The sequence below is a fragment of the Geotrypetes seraphini genome, chromosome 8, assembly GCF_902459505.1.
Source record: "Geotrypetes seraphini chromosome 8, aGeoSer1.1, whole genome shotgun sequence".
NCBI classification, from domain to species: domain Eukaryota; kingdom Metazoa; phylum Chordata; class Amphibia; order Gymnophiona; family Dermophiidae; genus Geotrypetes; species Geotrypetes seraphini.
Genome location: NC_047091.1, coordinates 16,522,957 through 16,540,638, shown reverse-complemented (window position 1 = coordinate 16,540,638; position 17,682 = coordinate 16,522,957). Strand labels below are relative to the sequence as shown.

General features: G+C 44.8%; 1 protein-coding gene across 2 annotated transcripts in view; it reads left to right on the top strand.

Moving 5' to 3' along the window:
* Positions 1 to 17,682, top strand: part of LOC117364491 (SPARC-related modular calcium-binding protein 1-like) — an 84,967-nt gene that overhangs the window by 64,628 nt on the left and 2,657 nt on the right. For both annotated transcript variants that reach the window (XM_033953713.1, XM_033953714.1), the window contains 6 exons: positions 853 to 918; positions 1,977 to 2,054; positions 3,633 to 3,825; positions 5,135 to 5,217; positions 5,308 to 5,407; positions 14,012 to 14,263. In XM_033953713.1, the coding sequence (XP_033809604.1) occupies positions 853 to 918; positions 1,977 to 2,054; positions 3,633 to 3,825; positions 5,135 to 5,217; positions 5,308 to 5,407; positions 14,012 to 14,252 (761 nt within the window). In that variant the 3' untranslated portion in view covers positions 14,253 to 14,263. The remainder of the gene's footprint in view (positions 1 to 852; positions 919 to 1,976; positions 2,055 to 3,632; positions 3,826 to 5,134; positions 5,218 to 5,307; positions 5,408 to 14,011; positions 14,264 to 17,682) is intronic.

Here is a 17,682-nt window from a genome sequence, read left to right as displayed (position 1 = left end):
TCTCTTTTCCAAGCTGAAGAGCCCTAACCTTTTTAGCCTTTCCTCACACGAGAGGAGTTCCATCCCCTTTATCATCTTGGTCGCTCTTCTGTGAACCTTTTCTAGTGCCGCTTTATCTTTCTTGAGATAAGGAGACCAGAATTGAACACAATATTCCAGGTGAGGTTGCACCAAGGGGCGATTGAGGCGTTATAACATTCTTAGTCTTGTTAACCATCCCTTTTTTAAAATAATTCCTAGCATCTTGTTTGCTTATTTGGCTACCACCGCACTTTGGGCGGTTGGTTTCATTGTAATCTCTGAATACTCCCGCTGGAAACGCTTTCTTGGTGCAAATTAAAGTGTCTGTTTGTATTTCTTTTCCCCTTAACGCACAGAGGCACACGTGAGCTTGTGTGACTAATAAATGTACCACTATTGGTTGGACTTAGACATTTCATTGAGAGATAATGGTTACTGCGGATGGGCAGACTGGATGGGCCATTTGGCCTTTATCTGCTGTCATGTTTCTATGTCTAATTCTTTTTAAGAACAGATAGCATTAATCCAGGAATGGATTTGGGTATACTGTGGCCCCTAAGCTATAACAATTAAGAGTTCCCCCTCCCCCCTTCCCGTGATTAAATAGGAAGCACATTTTAGGCATAATAGTTTTCCCTGCTCGTGGAAGAGGATGCTGAAAATACATTGCGTGCAAACATTATTCGTAATTGTTAAAGTAATTCACAATACTAGTCCCTCGTATTGTGAGATCCTGAGCCATGACTTGCATGACTTTTTATACAGAAATCTGGCCCTGCATTCATCTGAATAATAAATATCTTTTCCCTTTGTTTGCTCCCTTGAATGCAGAAGAAGTGGTGAGACCTCGGTCAACTCAACAGAACCCTCCGGTTCGTGCACATCACAAGGAAGAAGGTAATGTGGGTTCTGTGACTCTGCATAATTCTGGACCTCTCAAACATGGGGTGACCATATTTTGATAAGAAAACCCCAGACACATAACCCCGCCTCGTTCCGCCTCCATACATAATTCCATTTTTTCACTGCAGGATCCGGAACTATGAAATATGAGGTTGAGGGATGGTAGATTCAAGAGCAATGTTAGGAAATTCGACTTTACGGAGAGGGTGGTGGATGCCTGGAATGTGCTCCCAAAGGAGGTGGTGGAGAGGAACACGGTGACTGAGTTCCAAGAAGTGTGGGATGAACACAGAGGATCTAGAATCAGAAAATAATATTAAATATTGAACTAAGGCCAGTACTGGGCAGACTTGCACGGTCTTCATATGTGTGTTTGAGAGAGGATGGGCTGGAGAGGGCTTCAGTGGCTGGGAGGGTGTAGATGGGCTGGAGTCGGTTTTGACGGAGATTTCGGCAGTTGGAACCCAAGCACAGTACCAGGTAGAGCTTTGGATTCTTGCCCAGAAATAGCTAACAAGAAGAAAATTTATAAAATTTAAATTGAATCAGGTTGGTCAGACTGGATGGACCATTCGGGTCTTTATCTGCCGTCATCTACTGTGTGTGTGTGTGTTACTGTGTTGCCCACTCACCTTAAGCTTCAGCCTTCCCATTACTTTTAAGAAAGACCTCAAGACCTTTACTTAGGCAACTGATTCTAAAATTCGTAATTAGAACATTCTGGTCAAACGATTAGCCTGCCCCTTAACCCCCCCCCCCTTAGGTGTTACCCTTACCCTCACTTTACTATCAACAAATTTAAGTTCTCCCTTTCTCCTTTTGTATTCTGTGATGCTTTATTAATATTTTAATTTAAATGTCATTTGTATCTGCAATGGGTTTATTGTAAGCCACTTAGTTGTAGAACGATTTACGGGATATTGAGAACTAATAAACTTGAACTTGAAACTAATGATACCAATAATGCGACCTGTTCCACTTTTTTTTTTTCACAACTCAGTTCTTAAACCTTAAACTGCTTGGAATTTTTTTTTTTTTTTTCTTTATTTCAGAAGGAACATCTCTGCCGCTTCTTATACCAATTATCATCCCGGATTTTAAACCGAATCGCACGGTGAAACGACCACAAGGTAAGCAGCCTGCACAGGGGAGAAGAAAAAGGCAGGGCGAGGTGGAGGAGAGGCAAAGAGATCAACCAAAATTTAGAGCAGTGTCTCTCAAACTGTGTGCTGCAGCACAGTGGTGTGCCCTGAAGAAATTTCGGGTGTGCCACGAGAGATTCCAGAATTTTACCTTTTTTTTTTTTTTTTTAAATTCCCTTCATTAGTACTTATACACTAGAATAGTTTACAAGTACATCGCAAATGCAAGAATCTGTCGTCGTTATGAGGGTCTGCATGCGTAAGGATACAACCACCCAGGCAAGCATCATTCGTTGACGTGATTGGTTCTTGAAAACTATTGACAAGTAATTTTATTATTCTTAGGGCTGCACATCAATTAATCATGATTAATTGTGATTAAAATTCTTTGGGGGGGGGGAAACGGGATAGAAAACAAATTAATTAAATAAATATATAAAGCATCCCTCACCCCTCACAACTCCTTCTATATTCGTACAGTGGCAAATATAGACAGCAGAAGTAAATTCTGAGAGCCGACACGTTTTAATTACTAAAATGAAAATAAATCATTTTTCTTACCTTCGTCGCCTGGTGATTTTAAAGACAGAACAAAATGATTAGAAAAATAAAACCACCAAGCAACAAAAGTGAAAAAAAAAAAAGATTTACAATGGAACCTTGGTTTACGAGCATAATTCGTTCCAGAAGTATGCTCGTAAACCAAATTGCTCGTATATGAAAGCGAGTTTCCCCATAGGAAGTAAGGGAAACTCGCTTTGATTCATTCCACCTCCTCCTCCCCCCCCCTGAGGCTACCGGCGCTGCTCCATCCCCTCCCCCTTGAGACCACCGACGCTGCTCCATACCCCCCCTGTGAACCGGCATCCTCCCCTCGCTCGCGTTGCACCCCCCCTCCCCCGCGATCCTACATCTCCCCCCCCCCCGAGCACCGCAACAACATCGCTTACCCCGATTAGGCACCGGCACCAGCACCAATGCACAGGAGGTGCCGGTGCCCGAAGATCCTCCCTCTTCTGGCCTGCGCTGGGCGGTGCGACGGAGATCCTCCCTCTTCCCTGTGCTGGGCTGGACTGGGCTTTGAGCATTTGCGCATGCTCAAAGCCTTCTGGTCTCACTCTCTCCGAGATTCTGAATCGGGGTAAGCGATGTTGTTGCGGTGCTCGGGGGGGGGATGTAGGATTGCGGGGGGGGGGGTGCAAACAGGGGGGGATGCTGAATCGCCGGGGGGGGGGGGGGGTGGCGCTCGTAAACCGAGTCAAACTCGGTTTCCGAGGCGCCGATTTTGCGAATGTTTTGCTCGTCTTGCAAAACACTCACAAACCGGTGCACTCATAAACCGAGGTTTGACTGTATTTTAGTTTTAGTAATTAAGGTCCTCCTTTACAAAGCCACACTAGTGTTTTATGCTTATCTACCTGAAGTGGAAGAATCATGGTTGGATGACCTGGATAGGCTAATTTGATCTTTTTTTTTTTAATGCCATTATTGACTATGCTATCATGTAATGTAATTCTATGTATATTGTTATCTTTTAAGAGTCACATAAATGTATTTATTCCTCAGAGTATCCACCTTCCTGTGAACGTGAACGGAGAGATGCCTTGGATGAGGCCCACCAGCACCAACACGAGGGCGCCTTTATCCCAGAATGTGAGGGAGATGGGAGCTTCAGATCTGTGCAATGTCATCAGGCTACCGGCTATTGCTGGTGTGTGCGAACAGATACAGGGAAACCAATCCCAGGGACCTCCTCACGGTCAGTACATCACATGTAGCAAACAGATATACACACAACAAAGAGACAGAAAAATGCTCACACACTCACAAGCGTCAACCAGTACTAGACTCGGAAATAGTTACCAAGCTGCCTCAGGGCACTGTCACATTATTTGCCCCTTAACACAAGTTAACGGCTCTAATACAAGTTTACGGGCACTAACACAATTTAAATTACTGTAGTGCATGATAACTAAGTTACCACAGGCAGTGGCGGAGCGAAGTAGGAGGTGCCCGGGACCCCCTCACCCTCCTCACTGCCCCCTTCCTCCTTCCGTGACTCTATGCTACACTTGCGCCCTCCCTTCCCATCTTTAAATCTTCACCAGCGCGAGCAGCTTCTCCTGCCTGCTTTCCCTGTGACATCACTTCCTGGCCCTGTGACCCGGAAGTGATTTCAGAGGGCGCCAGGCCATCGTGAGCAGCAGGGGTTGGGCACGTAGGAGCTCGTGCTGGCAAAGATTTTAAAGAGGTATGGGGGTGGGGAAGGAAGGGCGCGACCATGGCGAGGGGGGCGGAGAGGTTTCAGCACCCCCACCAAGACGGTGCCTGGAGCAGTATGCTCCCCCCCATCCCCTCCCATACTATGCCACTGACTGCAGGGTACATAGTACAGAGATGCAAATGCATGTAAAGCAGCTCATTTCTGGTGAACACCAGAAGTTGCCTTATAGCTGAAAAAATAACCCCAACAAAAAGCTTCTCCAGAGCCACATCTTAAAGGAGCCGCGATGCTATCCCTCTTCTCCTCTCATTCATCACACAACACCCCCCCCCATGCAAACCCCCACCCTCTCCAATCATCACCTCAACCCACATTGAGGCCCAATGTAAGCATTGGACCCCCCTAGACCCGCCCCCCAGGCCTGCTTCAGTTCCGCCCTTCCCGCTGCCAACTATCGTCGGGCAGGAGGGCATCCACGCATGCCCTCCTGCCCGATGTGATTTTCGAGGAAGCTTTTCAAAATCCAGACAAAGTGCCGAGTTTTGAAAAGCCATCTGGGGAAATCTAGACCTCTGGTAACCCTACCGGTGCTCCCAGTCTGCTAGAATAATGCTGCCTATGAGGTGATACCGCAAGTCGGTGATCACTGTGGAACTTCAAGGTGTGGAAAAAGCTTAGCTTTACCACGTCTTCATGACTTCCCTCTTTAGTGAAAAATCTGCCCACAGAAGTCTGCCCGGATGCTCCCATAAATATATCCATATTGTACATGCATAGATCCAGTGCCGGAACTTCCATTCATGGTTTTGTTTCTCCCCCCCCCCCCCCCCTGCTTTCTTTATAGAAACTTTCCTCTTGACTGCAACTCTGACTCGGCGGGGAAAAATGCAGAAATGGTTTCTCTGTATCACGAGCGGGCCCTTCCAGGTGAGAAGATGCACAAGGAGGAGCAGGGCACGTTTACTGCTGAGCCTCAGCTGTATCTGCCATGTTTCATGGGTCTTCTCTCTTCCGTAGGCTGCCCGGGGTCTAAAAAGGCAGAGTTTCTGTCCAATGTGCTGAAAGCACTGGTTTCAGACATGATACAGTCCAGGATGCTGCCTCTCACGTACAGGAGGTATGCAGTGTAACTTGAGTGTATGGATGGTGCAAGTGTGTAGGGTATCCTCGGCAAACCTTAAGCCTTGCACCCTTTCCAGAGCTGGTATTAAGCATGCTTGAGCCCAGAGTAGAAATATAGCAGGGGTCCTCACAGCCCACCAGCAGGCTGTACGTAGTTCAACTTCAGGTAAGCTCGGGGCCCCCTGTAGCCTGGAGGAATAGGGTAATTGCCCTCTTTGATTCATCTTAACTCCAGCCCTGACCCTCTTCAATTAAATTATTTTATTTCATTCATTCATTCATTCATTCATTCATTCATTCATTCATTCTCCCCCAACAAGCTCAGAACTGGTTACAGGTTACCATACATAATATACAGTTTACAGGTTACAATTTGCCATAGTTGCAGTGTAAGATTTTCAATACAAGCTTTTATCCTAAAGCGTCATGTACTGAGGATCTAGTACCAATATGCATTACTTTGCAATCCACCGGCAGTAGGGAGCGGAGTTAGGTGAAGAGGTATGAGTTTTTAAAAATTGCTTTCCTAAAGTTCAGGAGTCTTTCAAATTATAGGACTGTAGGCTCCTCCCACCCCCAAGATTTTGATAACAATTATCGCTGCTCCTAAAAATATCTTGTCGTAAACACATAAAACTGTAAAAAGTATGCACTAATGCAATACAATACGTGCTTTTTTATCCTGCAATTATCCAGCAGCAGTGGCATACCTAGCATATGTGAAACCGACTCTTTCAATTGGAGACTAATGTGGTCATAAGATGTTATAGTGATAAAATTTTGCAGAGACAATGAGAAACCAGTAACAGCTCTAAATTTGCTCAAAAAGAAGGAAAAAACCTCAGAAAAGGCCCTCCCACCGCCACAAAGGTGGATATAAAGATGGTTAAGCGATAACCTCACAGGCAAAACCTTCATTTAAAGTGAGCATTTGAGCAAAAGACTGTGCTTCACATATGCAAAATCACTGATAGAGGAGAAAAGCACTTATCTTGAGGCTGATCGGCACACCGACGGAGGCCAGCGTTTCACCGACAGGCTGCATCAGGGTGTGACCCGACTGATCCGTCTTGTGGAGAGCGAAAACAAACGCTTCAAAAAAGTCCAGAAAATGGAGCCACAATACTGATCGGTCGGGTCACACCTTGATGTAGCCTGTTGGTGAAACGCTGGCCTCCGTCGGTGTGCCGATCAGCCTCAAGATAAGTGGTTTTCTCCTCTATCAGTGATTTTGCATATGTGAAGCACAGTCTTTTGCTCAAATGCTCATTTTAATTAAGGTTTTGCCTGTGAGGTTATCGCTTAACCACCTTTATATCCACCTTTGTGGCGGTGGGAGGGCCTTTTCTGAGGTTTTTTCCTTCTTTTTGAGCAAATTTAGAGCTGTTACTGATTTCTTATTGTCTCTGCAAAATTTTATCTCTTTAACATCTTATGACCACATTAGTCTCCAATTGAAAGAGTCGGTTTCACATACATTGGTTTTCAATATATCTGAGTTGTTTATAGATATGTATCTAGCATATGTGACACCCAGTGCCCATCATTTTTTGGCACCCCCCCCCCCATCTGTACAAAAAACATGATTTTTAGTAACAAGCCACACATCACACGTGAGTACCTAGGAAAAGGCAGCATCTTACATATGCAGTGAGCATCAGTACACCCATTGTAAAACTAAACAAGCCAGACTAGTACAGATCAATCCTACACCATCAATCGTAACAGAAAACCATGTCTTTCAAACACGCAGAATACAGAAAACACCTTCGCCTAGTATGGAATAAGTAATCACAAACTTACCCCTCCCCCTTTTACAAAACTGTAGTGTGGATTTTAGCCACGGTGGTAACAGCTCTGACGCTCATGGAATTCTGAGCATCAGAGCTGCTACCACCATGGTAGGCGCTAAAAAATGCTCCACAGTTTTGTAAAAGGGGGGATAAAATAGAAATACACAGACAAAGGTTAAATTGAACCAGCAAGAAGCTGGACTCTGCATACAATGCAATACCACAGAAACAGTGACACATGTCTCCTAAAGCAATAAATAAATAGAAAATTTTTGTTCTACTATATCTTCTCTGGTTTCTGCTTTCCTCATCTTCTTGTTACTCTCTTCCTTCCATCCACTGTCTGCCATCTCTCTGCCCCTATATGGCATCTTCTCTCCTTCTATGCCCCTTCCAGAAACTGTATGCCTCCCTCTTCCATCTCTACTTTCACCCCCATTGGTCTGGCATCTTTCTCCTCTCCTTCCCTCTCCCACACCTCTCTTCTGCAATTCCTTTCTTCCCTCATTTTCCTTTTCAATTTATTTTCTGCATCCATCTAGATTACGTTCTTACTACCCTCTCATCAATTTCCTTTTTTACTGTCTACCTACAGCCCGCCACCTCTTTCCCTCACCCCTTCCAGTATTTCCCTAACTCAATCCTTTTCCCCGATCATGTGCCCTCCTTTTATTTATCCCCTCCTTCCATCATGTGCCCTCTTTCTCTACCCCTTCCATCTAGTACCTTCTCCTCTCTCTGTCCACTTCCATCGTCTGCTCCCCTCTTTCTCTCCTCCCATTTCCTTCCTGCATTTGCTCCCTTATCTCTCCCATCTGCACTTCCATCCAGCATAGGCTCCCCCTCTACCCGCCACACTACCATCCAATGTCTGCCCTTTCTCTCTCCATCCACCCCTCTTCAATCAGCATCTGCCCCCTTTCTTTCCCTCCAATCTAATTCCATCCAGTATCCTTTCCCCTTATGTCTCTCTCCCCTTTCTCTGTACATCAATTCCATCAGCACCAACTTTCCATACCATCCTGCCCCCTTTCTCTCCCTGCACCACTCTTTCATTCCAGCAGACCTGCTCCTTTCTCGCGATGACTATAGCTGCCAGCTGCCATTCCACCCCACTCCGACGTACTAGCTCTGGAGCAGAGTCGGCAGCCACGTGCTGGAAAGTCCCGCAATGACTCAAGGCTTTGCTTCCGAAGAAGTTACGTCGGAGGGGGTTGACTCAGCAGACGCAGGGAGTTGTGGCAAGGACCCATGATGACTGCATCTGCCAGGTCCACCCCCTCCAACATAATTTACTTCTTCCGGAGCAAAGCCAGTAGATGAGTCATCGGGGGACCTTCCTGCACCTCAGCGCAGCTGCCGACTCTGTTCTAGAGCAGTGTTTTTCAACCTTTTTACACCCGTGGACCAGCAGAAATAAAATAATTATTTTGTGGACCGGCAAACTACTAAGACTGAAATTTTAAAAACACATTTCCGCCCCGTCTCCGCAAGCTCAGTCCCCACAAACCATCTGATCCCATCCGCACAAATGTCAGTTATGATTTTATATTGAACATATTTTATTAAAGTATGAAAAGAAACAATATTCTGTACAATTGTCATTTTATAAATATACAGAGCAAGGACCAACAAAAACCCTGTCTCCCCTCCCCTTCGCATATATCCCCTCTATTATCTAGAAAACTGAACAAGCCAAATTATTATAGAATGCTACACAGAAATATCATGCTAACAGAATACTGCAGTCACACATGACAGGAATAGTGTTAGGGGAGTGCTACTAGGGCAACTGCCCCCTGGTCTGAGAGAGTCCTAAGCCAGCTAGAAGCTAGAGAAGCACTGCCTGGGCTTTGCAGTCCCTAGTTATGTCTCTAGCAGGATATATATTTCAAATCTGATATATTCTAATGACAAAATAGAAATAAAATTATTTTTTTTTCTACCTTTCGTTGTCTCTGGTTTCTGCTTTTATCTTCTTTTCCTTCCAGCGTCTGCCCTGTCTCTTCAATCCAGCATCTGCCCGTTCCATCCACTGTCTGTCCCTTCCAGAAACTGTCTGTCTCCCCCTGCCATCTCTCCTCTAGACCCCCCCCCTTTGTCTGGCATCCATCATCTTCCCTCTGTTCCCTCATGGACTGGCATCTTTCTCCTTTCATCTCTCTTTTCCTCCCCCCTGTGGTTTTTAGCATCTCTCTCTTCTCATTTCCTCCACTCAGATCTGATATCTCTGTCTCCTTCCCCGTTCTCTGGCATCTCTCTCTCTCCTCTCTTTCTTCCCTTCTCTGGTCTTCCTTCTTTATTTTCTGCTTCCGTCTAAATTAAATTCTTTCTTACTATGCAGTCCTCAGTTTCCCTCTTTTCACTATGTCTACCCACAGAGACGACCTTTACGGCAGCCATATGCAACTACAATGCTCCGGCTGCTGTAAGAAGGCAGTTTAGACTTCGCCGGCCACAGGGCAGGGAGGTTTGTCGGACCGGGCCTGTTGGGGGGGGAGGTGAAAGCGCCACGAAGGTAAGGGGCAGGGAGGGAGAAAGGGAGCTGATTCAACTCGGCGGTGATAGTAAGGAGGGCGGCAGTAAGTCGGGAGGGAGCACGACAGGGACTGGGCCGGCTGGGCTGGGTCGGCTGCACCCAGGGAGGACCGCCCCCTCCCCCCTTGGTATGCCACTGCCCAGCAGAGTTCAATGTGGTTACAAATAACACCCTCCCCCCTTTGTACCGTGAATTACACTGGCTCCCTGTAGAGCAGGGGTGTCAAAGTCCCTCCTCGAGGGCCGCAATCCTGTCGGGTTTTCAGGATTTCCCCAATGAATATGCATGAGATCTATTAGCATACAATGAAAGCAATGCATACAAATAGATCTCATGCATATTCATTGGGGAAAACTAAACTAAACTAAGCCTTAAGTTTATATACCGCATCATCTCCACGGAAGTGGAGCTCGACACGGTTTACAAAGATTTAAAATATAGGAAGAGAGAGGGGAAGAATTTGCAAAAGCATATAAAAAGAGGGGATGTAAACAGGAGAAGAGATGTTATATGTTAGAGAAAAGCCAGGTTTTCAGTTGTTTTTCGGACTAGTTGGAGGGAGCCCAGGTTCCGCAGCGGGATAGTGAGATCGTTCCAAAGACCCGTGATTTTGGAGAGAAGGGATCTTCCCAGTTTACCTGCGTGGAGGATGCCATGTAGAGAGGGAAAGGATAGTTTATGTCTGTGGGCTGATCTGGTGGTAACAGGCGTCAGGGCGAGGAAGGATAGAGGGATTAGTGGCGGAAGGATGCCATGAATGATCTTGAAAGCCAGGCAGGAGCATTTGAAATGAATTCTGGAAAGTACTGGGAGCCAGTGAATATTGGTAAGTAGTGGGGAGACGTGGTCAGATTTGCGTTTAGCAAAAATTAGCTTGGCTGCAGTATTCTGGATAAGCTGGAGTCTGCGAAGACTTTTTTTTGTTAGGCATAAATAAATGGCATTACAGTAATCGAGTTTAGATAGGATGATGGATTGTACAAGGACAGTGAAATGTTTTTGATGAAAGTAGGATCTAACTTTCCTCAGCATGTGGAGGCTGAAAAAGCATGATTTTGCCAGGAATTCAGGTGATCTTTGAGGGAAAGGGAGGCATCGATAGTGATGCCGAGGACCTTGCTTGAGAACTCAAGGTGCATAGCAGGGCCTGTGGGTAGAGTGAAGAGGGTGGGCAGGTGTACTAATTTTGGGCTGAGCCAGAGTAATTTTGTTTTTGATTCGTTTAGTTTCATCTGTACAGAGAGGGACCAGGCGTGAAGTCTCATTATGCATGAAGTGATGTTCTCTTGGAGGTTTGTAAGGTTCTGATCTGTTTCGAGGAGGATAAGGCTATCGTCTGCATATGTTTTAAATTGTTTCAAGGGGGGATAGTTTGAGGAGCTTCAGGGAGGTCATATACGTGTTGAAGAGAATAGGGGATAGGGGAGAGCCCTGTGGGACACCACAGGATGGTGTCCAAGAAGCGGATTTGGAGCCGTTTGTGTTGACGATGTAGGAACGAGCGCGAAGGAAATTTGAGAACCACTTTAGGACAAAGGAGTCTATTCCTATCTCAGAAAGTTGGTAGATTAGTATGTCATGGTGCACGACATCGAAAGCCGCGGAGAGATCGAACTGTAGAAGAACAGCAAATTTGTTTCGAGCGTGTAGTTGTTGCACCTTTGAAATGAAGGAGACTAGGAGGGACTCGGTGCTGAAATTGGGCCTAAATCCGTATTGGTAGTGTTGGAGAATGGAGAATCTCTCTAGGTAAGAGGAGAGCTGAGTAGCGACTATGGACTCTAGAAGTTTTGCTAAAAGAGGGATGTTAGCTATGGGGCGGTAGTTCGATGGTAAGGAAGGGTCGAGATCGGCTTTTTTCAGAAGAGGGGATAAGGCAATGTGTCCCATTTCTGTGGAGAACAGGCCCGATGTTAAAACTTTATTTATAAGGTTAGTAAGGGAAGAGATGGCCTGCGCAGGGATGTTTTCGTAAAGGTAGGATGGGAAGGGGTCTAGGATGCATTTGCAGGATTTAAGTTTGAGGCAAAGTTTAGAGATCTGGGTCTCGGATACAAGTTCGAATGTAGTCCATGATCTGTCAGCAGGGATAGGGTCGGAGTCTTTCGGAGGAAGAGAGTTGTAAGAGATGGCTGGAGGGAACGAATTCTTTATGGTAGTGATCTTCTCGTTGAAGAATTTGGCTAGGTCATTTGGAGATGGGAGGGGGGGGAGGGGGAGGAGTCGTTTTTAGAAGTTAGGTTTCGCCAGATGTGGATTGCGGCCCTCGAGGAGGGACTTTGACATCCCTGCTGCAGAGGCTCGTATAATCTTGAAATTGGGTTGTTTGTGCTATAAGATCGCTTTTGGCCTGGCCCAGCTTTACTTTAGTCAACAGATTCTTAGTAGCTTCTGAAAGGAACCGTAGAAGATCTCATGCCCTTTTCATATTGCCCTCCGTTAACGGTTGTAAAAGCAAGGAGTATCGTGATCACGCGCTCTCCATTCAGGCAGCTGTCTACGATAAGGATTTCCAATAGCTGATATTTACATCACACTCCCATGTACATTTTAGAAAACAGCCTAAGGCTTATCTTCTTTCAAAACAGCTGGTTGATTAGATCTTCATTGTTTTCTTCCATCATTATTTTAAAAAATTATATTCCATTTTTAGCCAAAACGGTTCACAAGGGGTTACATGTAGGGGAAAACACCCTTCAGGGATTCAAGACAAGGTTGGATAAGTTCCTACTGGAACAGAACATACGCAAGTAAAGCTAGACTCTAATAGGGCACTGGTCTTTGACCTAAGGGCCGCCACATTAACAAATAGCTGAGTCATCAACATTTTCCTACAAGAATTCCTCTCTCCACGTTTTCGAATCTGGCCAACAAGGCCATGCCATAGCTTAACTCCTGCACATGTAAAAGTCATAGCTTTCGTATCTCCATGTTTAGGGTTGGCCTTTGTTTTCAACTTTTGGAAACCACATTGAAGTTTAAGGTTATGCGGTCTAGAAATCCGATGTTATGTTATGTGTGGGACTAGCTGTTAGGCCAATTCTCGTATTATTTCATGTAAAAAGTGTCTCTTCCTTTTACCTGGGCTTTCCTCCTATTACTGTGGTCTAAGGAAGATTATGTATTTTTTTTTCCCTTTGTACTTTCTATTCTGTATTTCTGAAGCGAGAGTATTCTTGTGAATTATGGTTAAATGGCAAAAAAATATAAATTTTAAAAAACAGCAAATACACCCCCCCCCCTTTACAAAAGCGTAGCGCAGTATTTAGCGCCAACCACAGCGGTAACAGCTCCGATGCTGAATGAGCGTCGGAGCTGTTACTGCCACTACCAGTGCTAAAAACCATGATACGCTTTTGTACATATACATAATATGCAGTTTACAGGATAAATTTGGCATAGTTATAGTGCAAGATTTATCAATTTAAGTAGGACCTTCTCCTGCATTATTAAATAGTGCTGAATTCCACTGTGCATTGATTTTCAGCCATTATGCATATAGTGGGCAAATGAGGGGATATTTCGGGATAAAAAGCTTTGGCAGCTGGAGCTACTTTCTTTTTAAAATTTCCGTGTAAATGCCTTATATCGTATGGAAGTGATAAATATGCATTCTTTGAACCGATCCAGCTAGAAGATTTTATTAAGGAGAAACCTCTATTAAGAGTTTAATTTCTGTTATTGTTATTTTCAACTGGGAGGAAGATGAATGAAATATAAAGTAAGCCAATTTAGCCTGTCCGTGTTTGTAGAATATGTAAGAGTTGATTTCCTAGTCTAAGCTCTAGCGACCATTTAAATGTGGACTAGATCAAGTTATTTTCATATATATGTTTCAATGTATTTTATATACAGAATTTTTTGTGGATATTCATGAATATTTGTTATTGTAATGAATAATCATAATAAAGAATAATAATTAAAAAAAGCGGTTGCATGGTGCATTTTTATGTACCATAGAGTTTATGACTCTGGCAACTATGCATAAATATTTATATAATATAAGAACATTTAAAGGGGTATATGGGGGGGGAATGAAGAGGCACCAGCACCCCCTATGAAGACAGCACCCGGGGCAGTCTCCCCCCCCATCTTACTATGCCACTGCTTTATATACTGCCCTTCTGTGGTCTCAGGCCACTGCACTAACTCTTAGGCTAGCGACCCAACCTGCCAGCCTTGGTAAGAGTGAATAACAAAGACCAAAAGAAAATACAGAAAGAAAATGAGACCTAAGTGACTCACATGTTCCTGCTTCTTGTCAAAGTTTCCTCAGTGAGAGTCCGGGACCTACGCTGGAGGAGCGCGTAGTGCGCTGGCACTTTGTACGCCTCGATAAAGACTTCAGCAACAACATCAACGAGTGGGAGATCAGGCCCTTCAAGGTGTATTTGAAGAAGAGGATACGGCCCAAGCGTTGCGTCCGGAAGTTTGTGGAGTACTGTGACCTGACGAATGACAGGCTGATCTCACTGAACGAGCTGAAGGGCTGCTTGGGGCTCAGTTAACAACACACTACGTAAGTCAATCCCTTTGTAGGAAAATACATAGGAGCATAGTACATGACGGCAGATAAAGACCTGAACGGTCCATCAGGTCTGCCCATTAGTTAGACCCATTACAAATACTGTACATGATTAAATTAACTTCTCTTCCTTGATTTCTGGGTCATAGATTGTAAAGTCCACCTGGTATTGTCCTAGGTTCCAACTGCTGAAGTTGCCATCTAATCGAGCCATTGTGACATCACTGCTGAGGTTGGCTCTTAGGCACTGGTGGAATGAGGAATTATGACATCACAATCTCAGCTCTGGAATGTTGCTACTCTTTGGGTTTCTGCCAGGTAACATAGTAAATGATGGCAGATAAAGACTGGAACGGTCCATCCAGTGTGCCTATTAGTTATACCCATTACAAATACATGATTACATGTATCTCTTTGATATTTCTGGGTCATAGACTATAAATTCCACATGGTATTGTCTTAGGTTCCAAATGCTGAAGTTGCCGTCCAAGCTCACTCCAGCTTATCCAACCATCCCGTTGTATCTACCATAAAGTCTGGCCAATAACATCCTCATGTTCCAAGTTAGTGGAATTCCCATTGATGCCCTTCCCAGCCCAATCCTACACCGAATCACCACATATGGGTGCAAGTCTGTTCAGTACCGGTCTTAGTTCTTTAATTTACATTCTTCCTTTTCTAATTAGAGATCTCGCACTTTTTTGAATTCCATCACCGTTTTCCTCTCCACCACTTCCCTCGGGAGGGCATTTCAGGCATCTACCACCCTCTCCGTGAAGAAGAATTTCCTAACATTGCTCCTGAGTCTTCCTCCCTGCATCTTCAAATTATGCCCTCTAGTTTTACCATTTTCTCTTCTCTGGAAAAGATTTGGTTCTATATCAATACCTTTCAAGTATTTAAACTTATTAAAACCAACTTGTTCAACCGATTTGTGACCAAGAATTCCTAAAGTCTTCACTGCTTATCCCTCACTGTATGACCTATCCCTTCTTATTGTAAATCGCCTCAATCTACTTCCTATTGACCAAGAATTCCTAAAGTCTTCACTGCTTATTCCCACACTGTATGACCTGCTCTTCCTATTGTAAATCGCCTCGACTTACTTTTTATTGTAAACCCGCATCTAGAATGTTACCATACTCTGTACAAATATTCATGTACTCAAAGACTTCATTGTTTTTTCGCTGTATGTCCAGCTCTTCTTTATTGTAAACCGCCTCGAACTACTTTGGCTTTGGCGGTATATAAACAATAAATTATTATTATTATTATTATTATAGCTCCACTGTCCCTGCTCTCCTCCAGAGTATACATACTTAGGTCTTCCAATCTCTTCTCATACGTCTTTTGGTTCAAACCCCTTACTATTTTCGTCGCCTTCCTCTGGATCGCTTTGAGTCTTTTTATATCCTTCACCAGATACAGCCTCCAAAACTGAACACAATACTCCCAAGTGTGGCCTCACTAATGACCTATACTGGGGCATCAACACCGCCCATCTTCTGCTGGTTATTCCTCATTCTATACAACTCCCCTTTCCTTAGGAGGTCCAAGTTTCCAAGTTTTATTTAAATTTGTTGAAACGCCTTTCATAAATTCTAAGCGTTTTTACAATATTAAAAACAAGGGGGAGAGGCTTACAAAGGCATAGCAACAAGACAAATTATGGACTGGACATGAAAACAATGGGTAAGTAATGATGAAATACAATAATTACAGGAAAAGGATAGATAGAACAGGAGAGGGGAGTGGAAGGTCCTCTTTGTTAAAGAGAAGATCCTTTTTTATTTTTTGAAAGAGGCTGAAAATAGAGAGCATATAAAGGAAAAGAAAAAAAATATGAGTGGAGAGGAAGAGGTTATTACTTAAAAGCGTCTTTGAAAAGGAAACACTTTAGTCCGCCTTTGAATTTATCTAAGTTCTTTTCAGCCCTCAGGGTATTTGGTTTAATTCCAGATTGTGGGGGCAGTCAGTGTGCATAATTATTTTTAGGGTAACCAGATTTCCTCTTTGAAAAAATGAGGACACCTGTTCCCACCCTGTTGCATTTAAGTGGGTACAGTGGCATAGTAAGGGAGGACGGTGGGGGGGGTGGACCGCCCCGGGCACAGTCTTTGGAGGGGGGCACCGATGCCTTTCCTCTTCTCCACCCCGCTGCACACCTCTTTAAATGCTCACCGGCACGAGCAGCATCTTCCACTTTCTGCTTGCGCTGTCCTCGGCTCCTTTCTGAGGTCGCTTCCTAGTTGCGGGACCGGGACATAGCATCGGAACGGAGCCGAGGCCAGCACAAGCGGCCAGTGGAAGATGCTGCTTGCTCCAGCGAACATTTCAAGAGGTACGTGGGAAGCAGGGAGGTGCTCATGTGGTGAGGGTGAGTGGGGGGGGGGGGGGTGCATGGTGCTGCGCTGTTGTGTGCCACCGCTATGGGCGCCAACCTCCCTCACTACGCCACTGTGTGGGTATATTACCACATGTGGGATTATCAAATTATCCCCAAAAGGGGGAAGTCTTTTTAAGTTGCCTACAGTTAAGCACTTGGGTGTTGCATTTTAAGCATGGATTCTGCAATAGAAACAATGTGCAAAACTGCCATTAGAGAATGCAAGTCTAAGTTCGCATTTCCACATGACTGGGGCATGATGGGGGCATGGATGAGTGGAACTGGGTGGGCCTGGGGGCGGGTCTAGGAGTCTGGATTTTCCAAACGGAAAATTTGGTAACCCTACCCTGGAGTACTGTGTGCAATTCTGGAGGCCGCATTACCGCAAGGATGTGCTGAGACTGGAATCGGTCCAGAGAATGGCCACCAGGATGGTCTTGGGACTCAAGGAGCTCCCGTATGAGGAGCGGTTAGGGAAGTTGCAGCTCTACTCACTTGAGGAGCGTAGAGAGAGGGGAGATATGATCGAGACGTTCAAGTATCTCACGGGCCGCATCGAGGTGGAGGAAGATATCTTCTTTTTCAAGGGTCCCGCGGCAACAAGGGGGCATCCGTGGAAAATCAGGAGCGGGAAACTGCACGGTGACACTAGGAAGTTCTTCTTCACTGAAAGGGTGGTTGATCGCTGGAATAGTCTTCCACTCCAGGTTATTGAGGCCAGTAGCGTGCCAGATTTTAAGGCCAGATGGGATAGACATGTGGGATCTATCCACAAAGATAAATAGGGTGGGTCATTAGAGTGGGCAGACTTGATGGGCCGTGGCCCTTATCTGCCGTCTATTTCTATGTTTCTATGTTACCCTAGTAGCTCCCTCATGAAAATGGCTGCCACCCGTGACCTCAAGAAGAGTGCACTACACACTAGTAATTAAATTTTTTTTTATTTTACGAAAAACAAATTCCAGTCGAAAACAACGCAAAAAAAATTTGCTGGGCGCCCATCTCAAGAGCAGAACTTTTAAGAAAG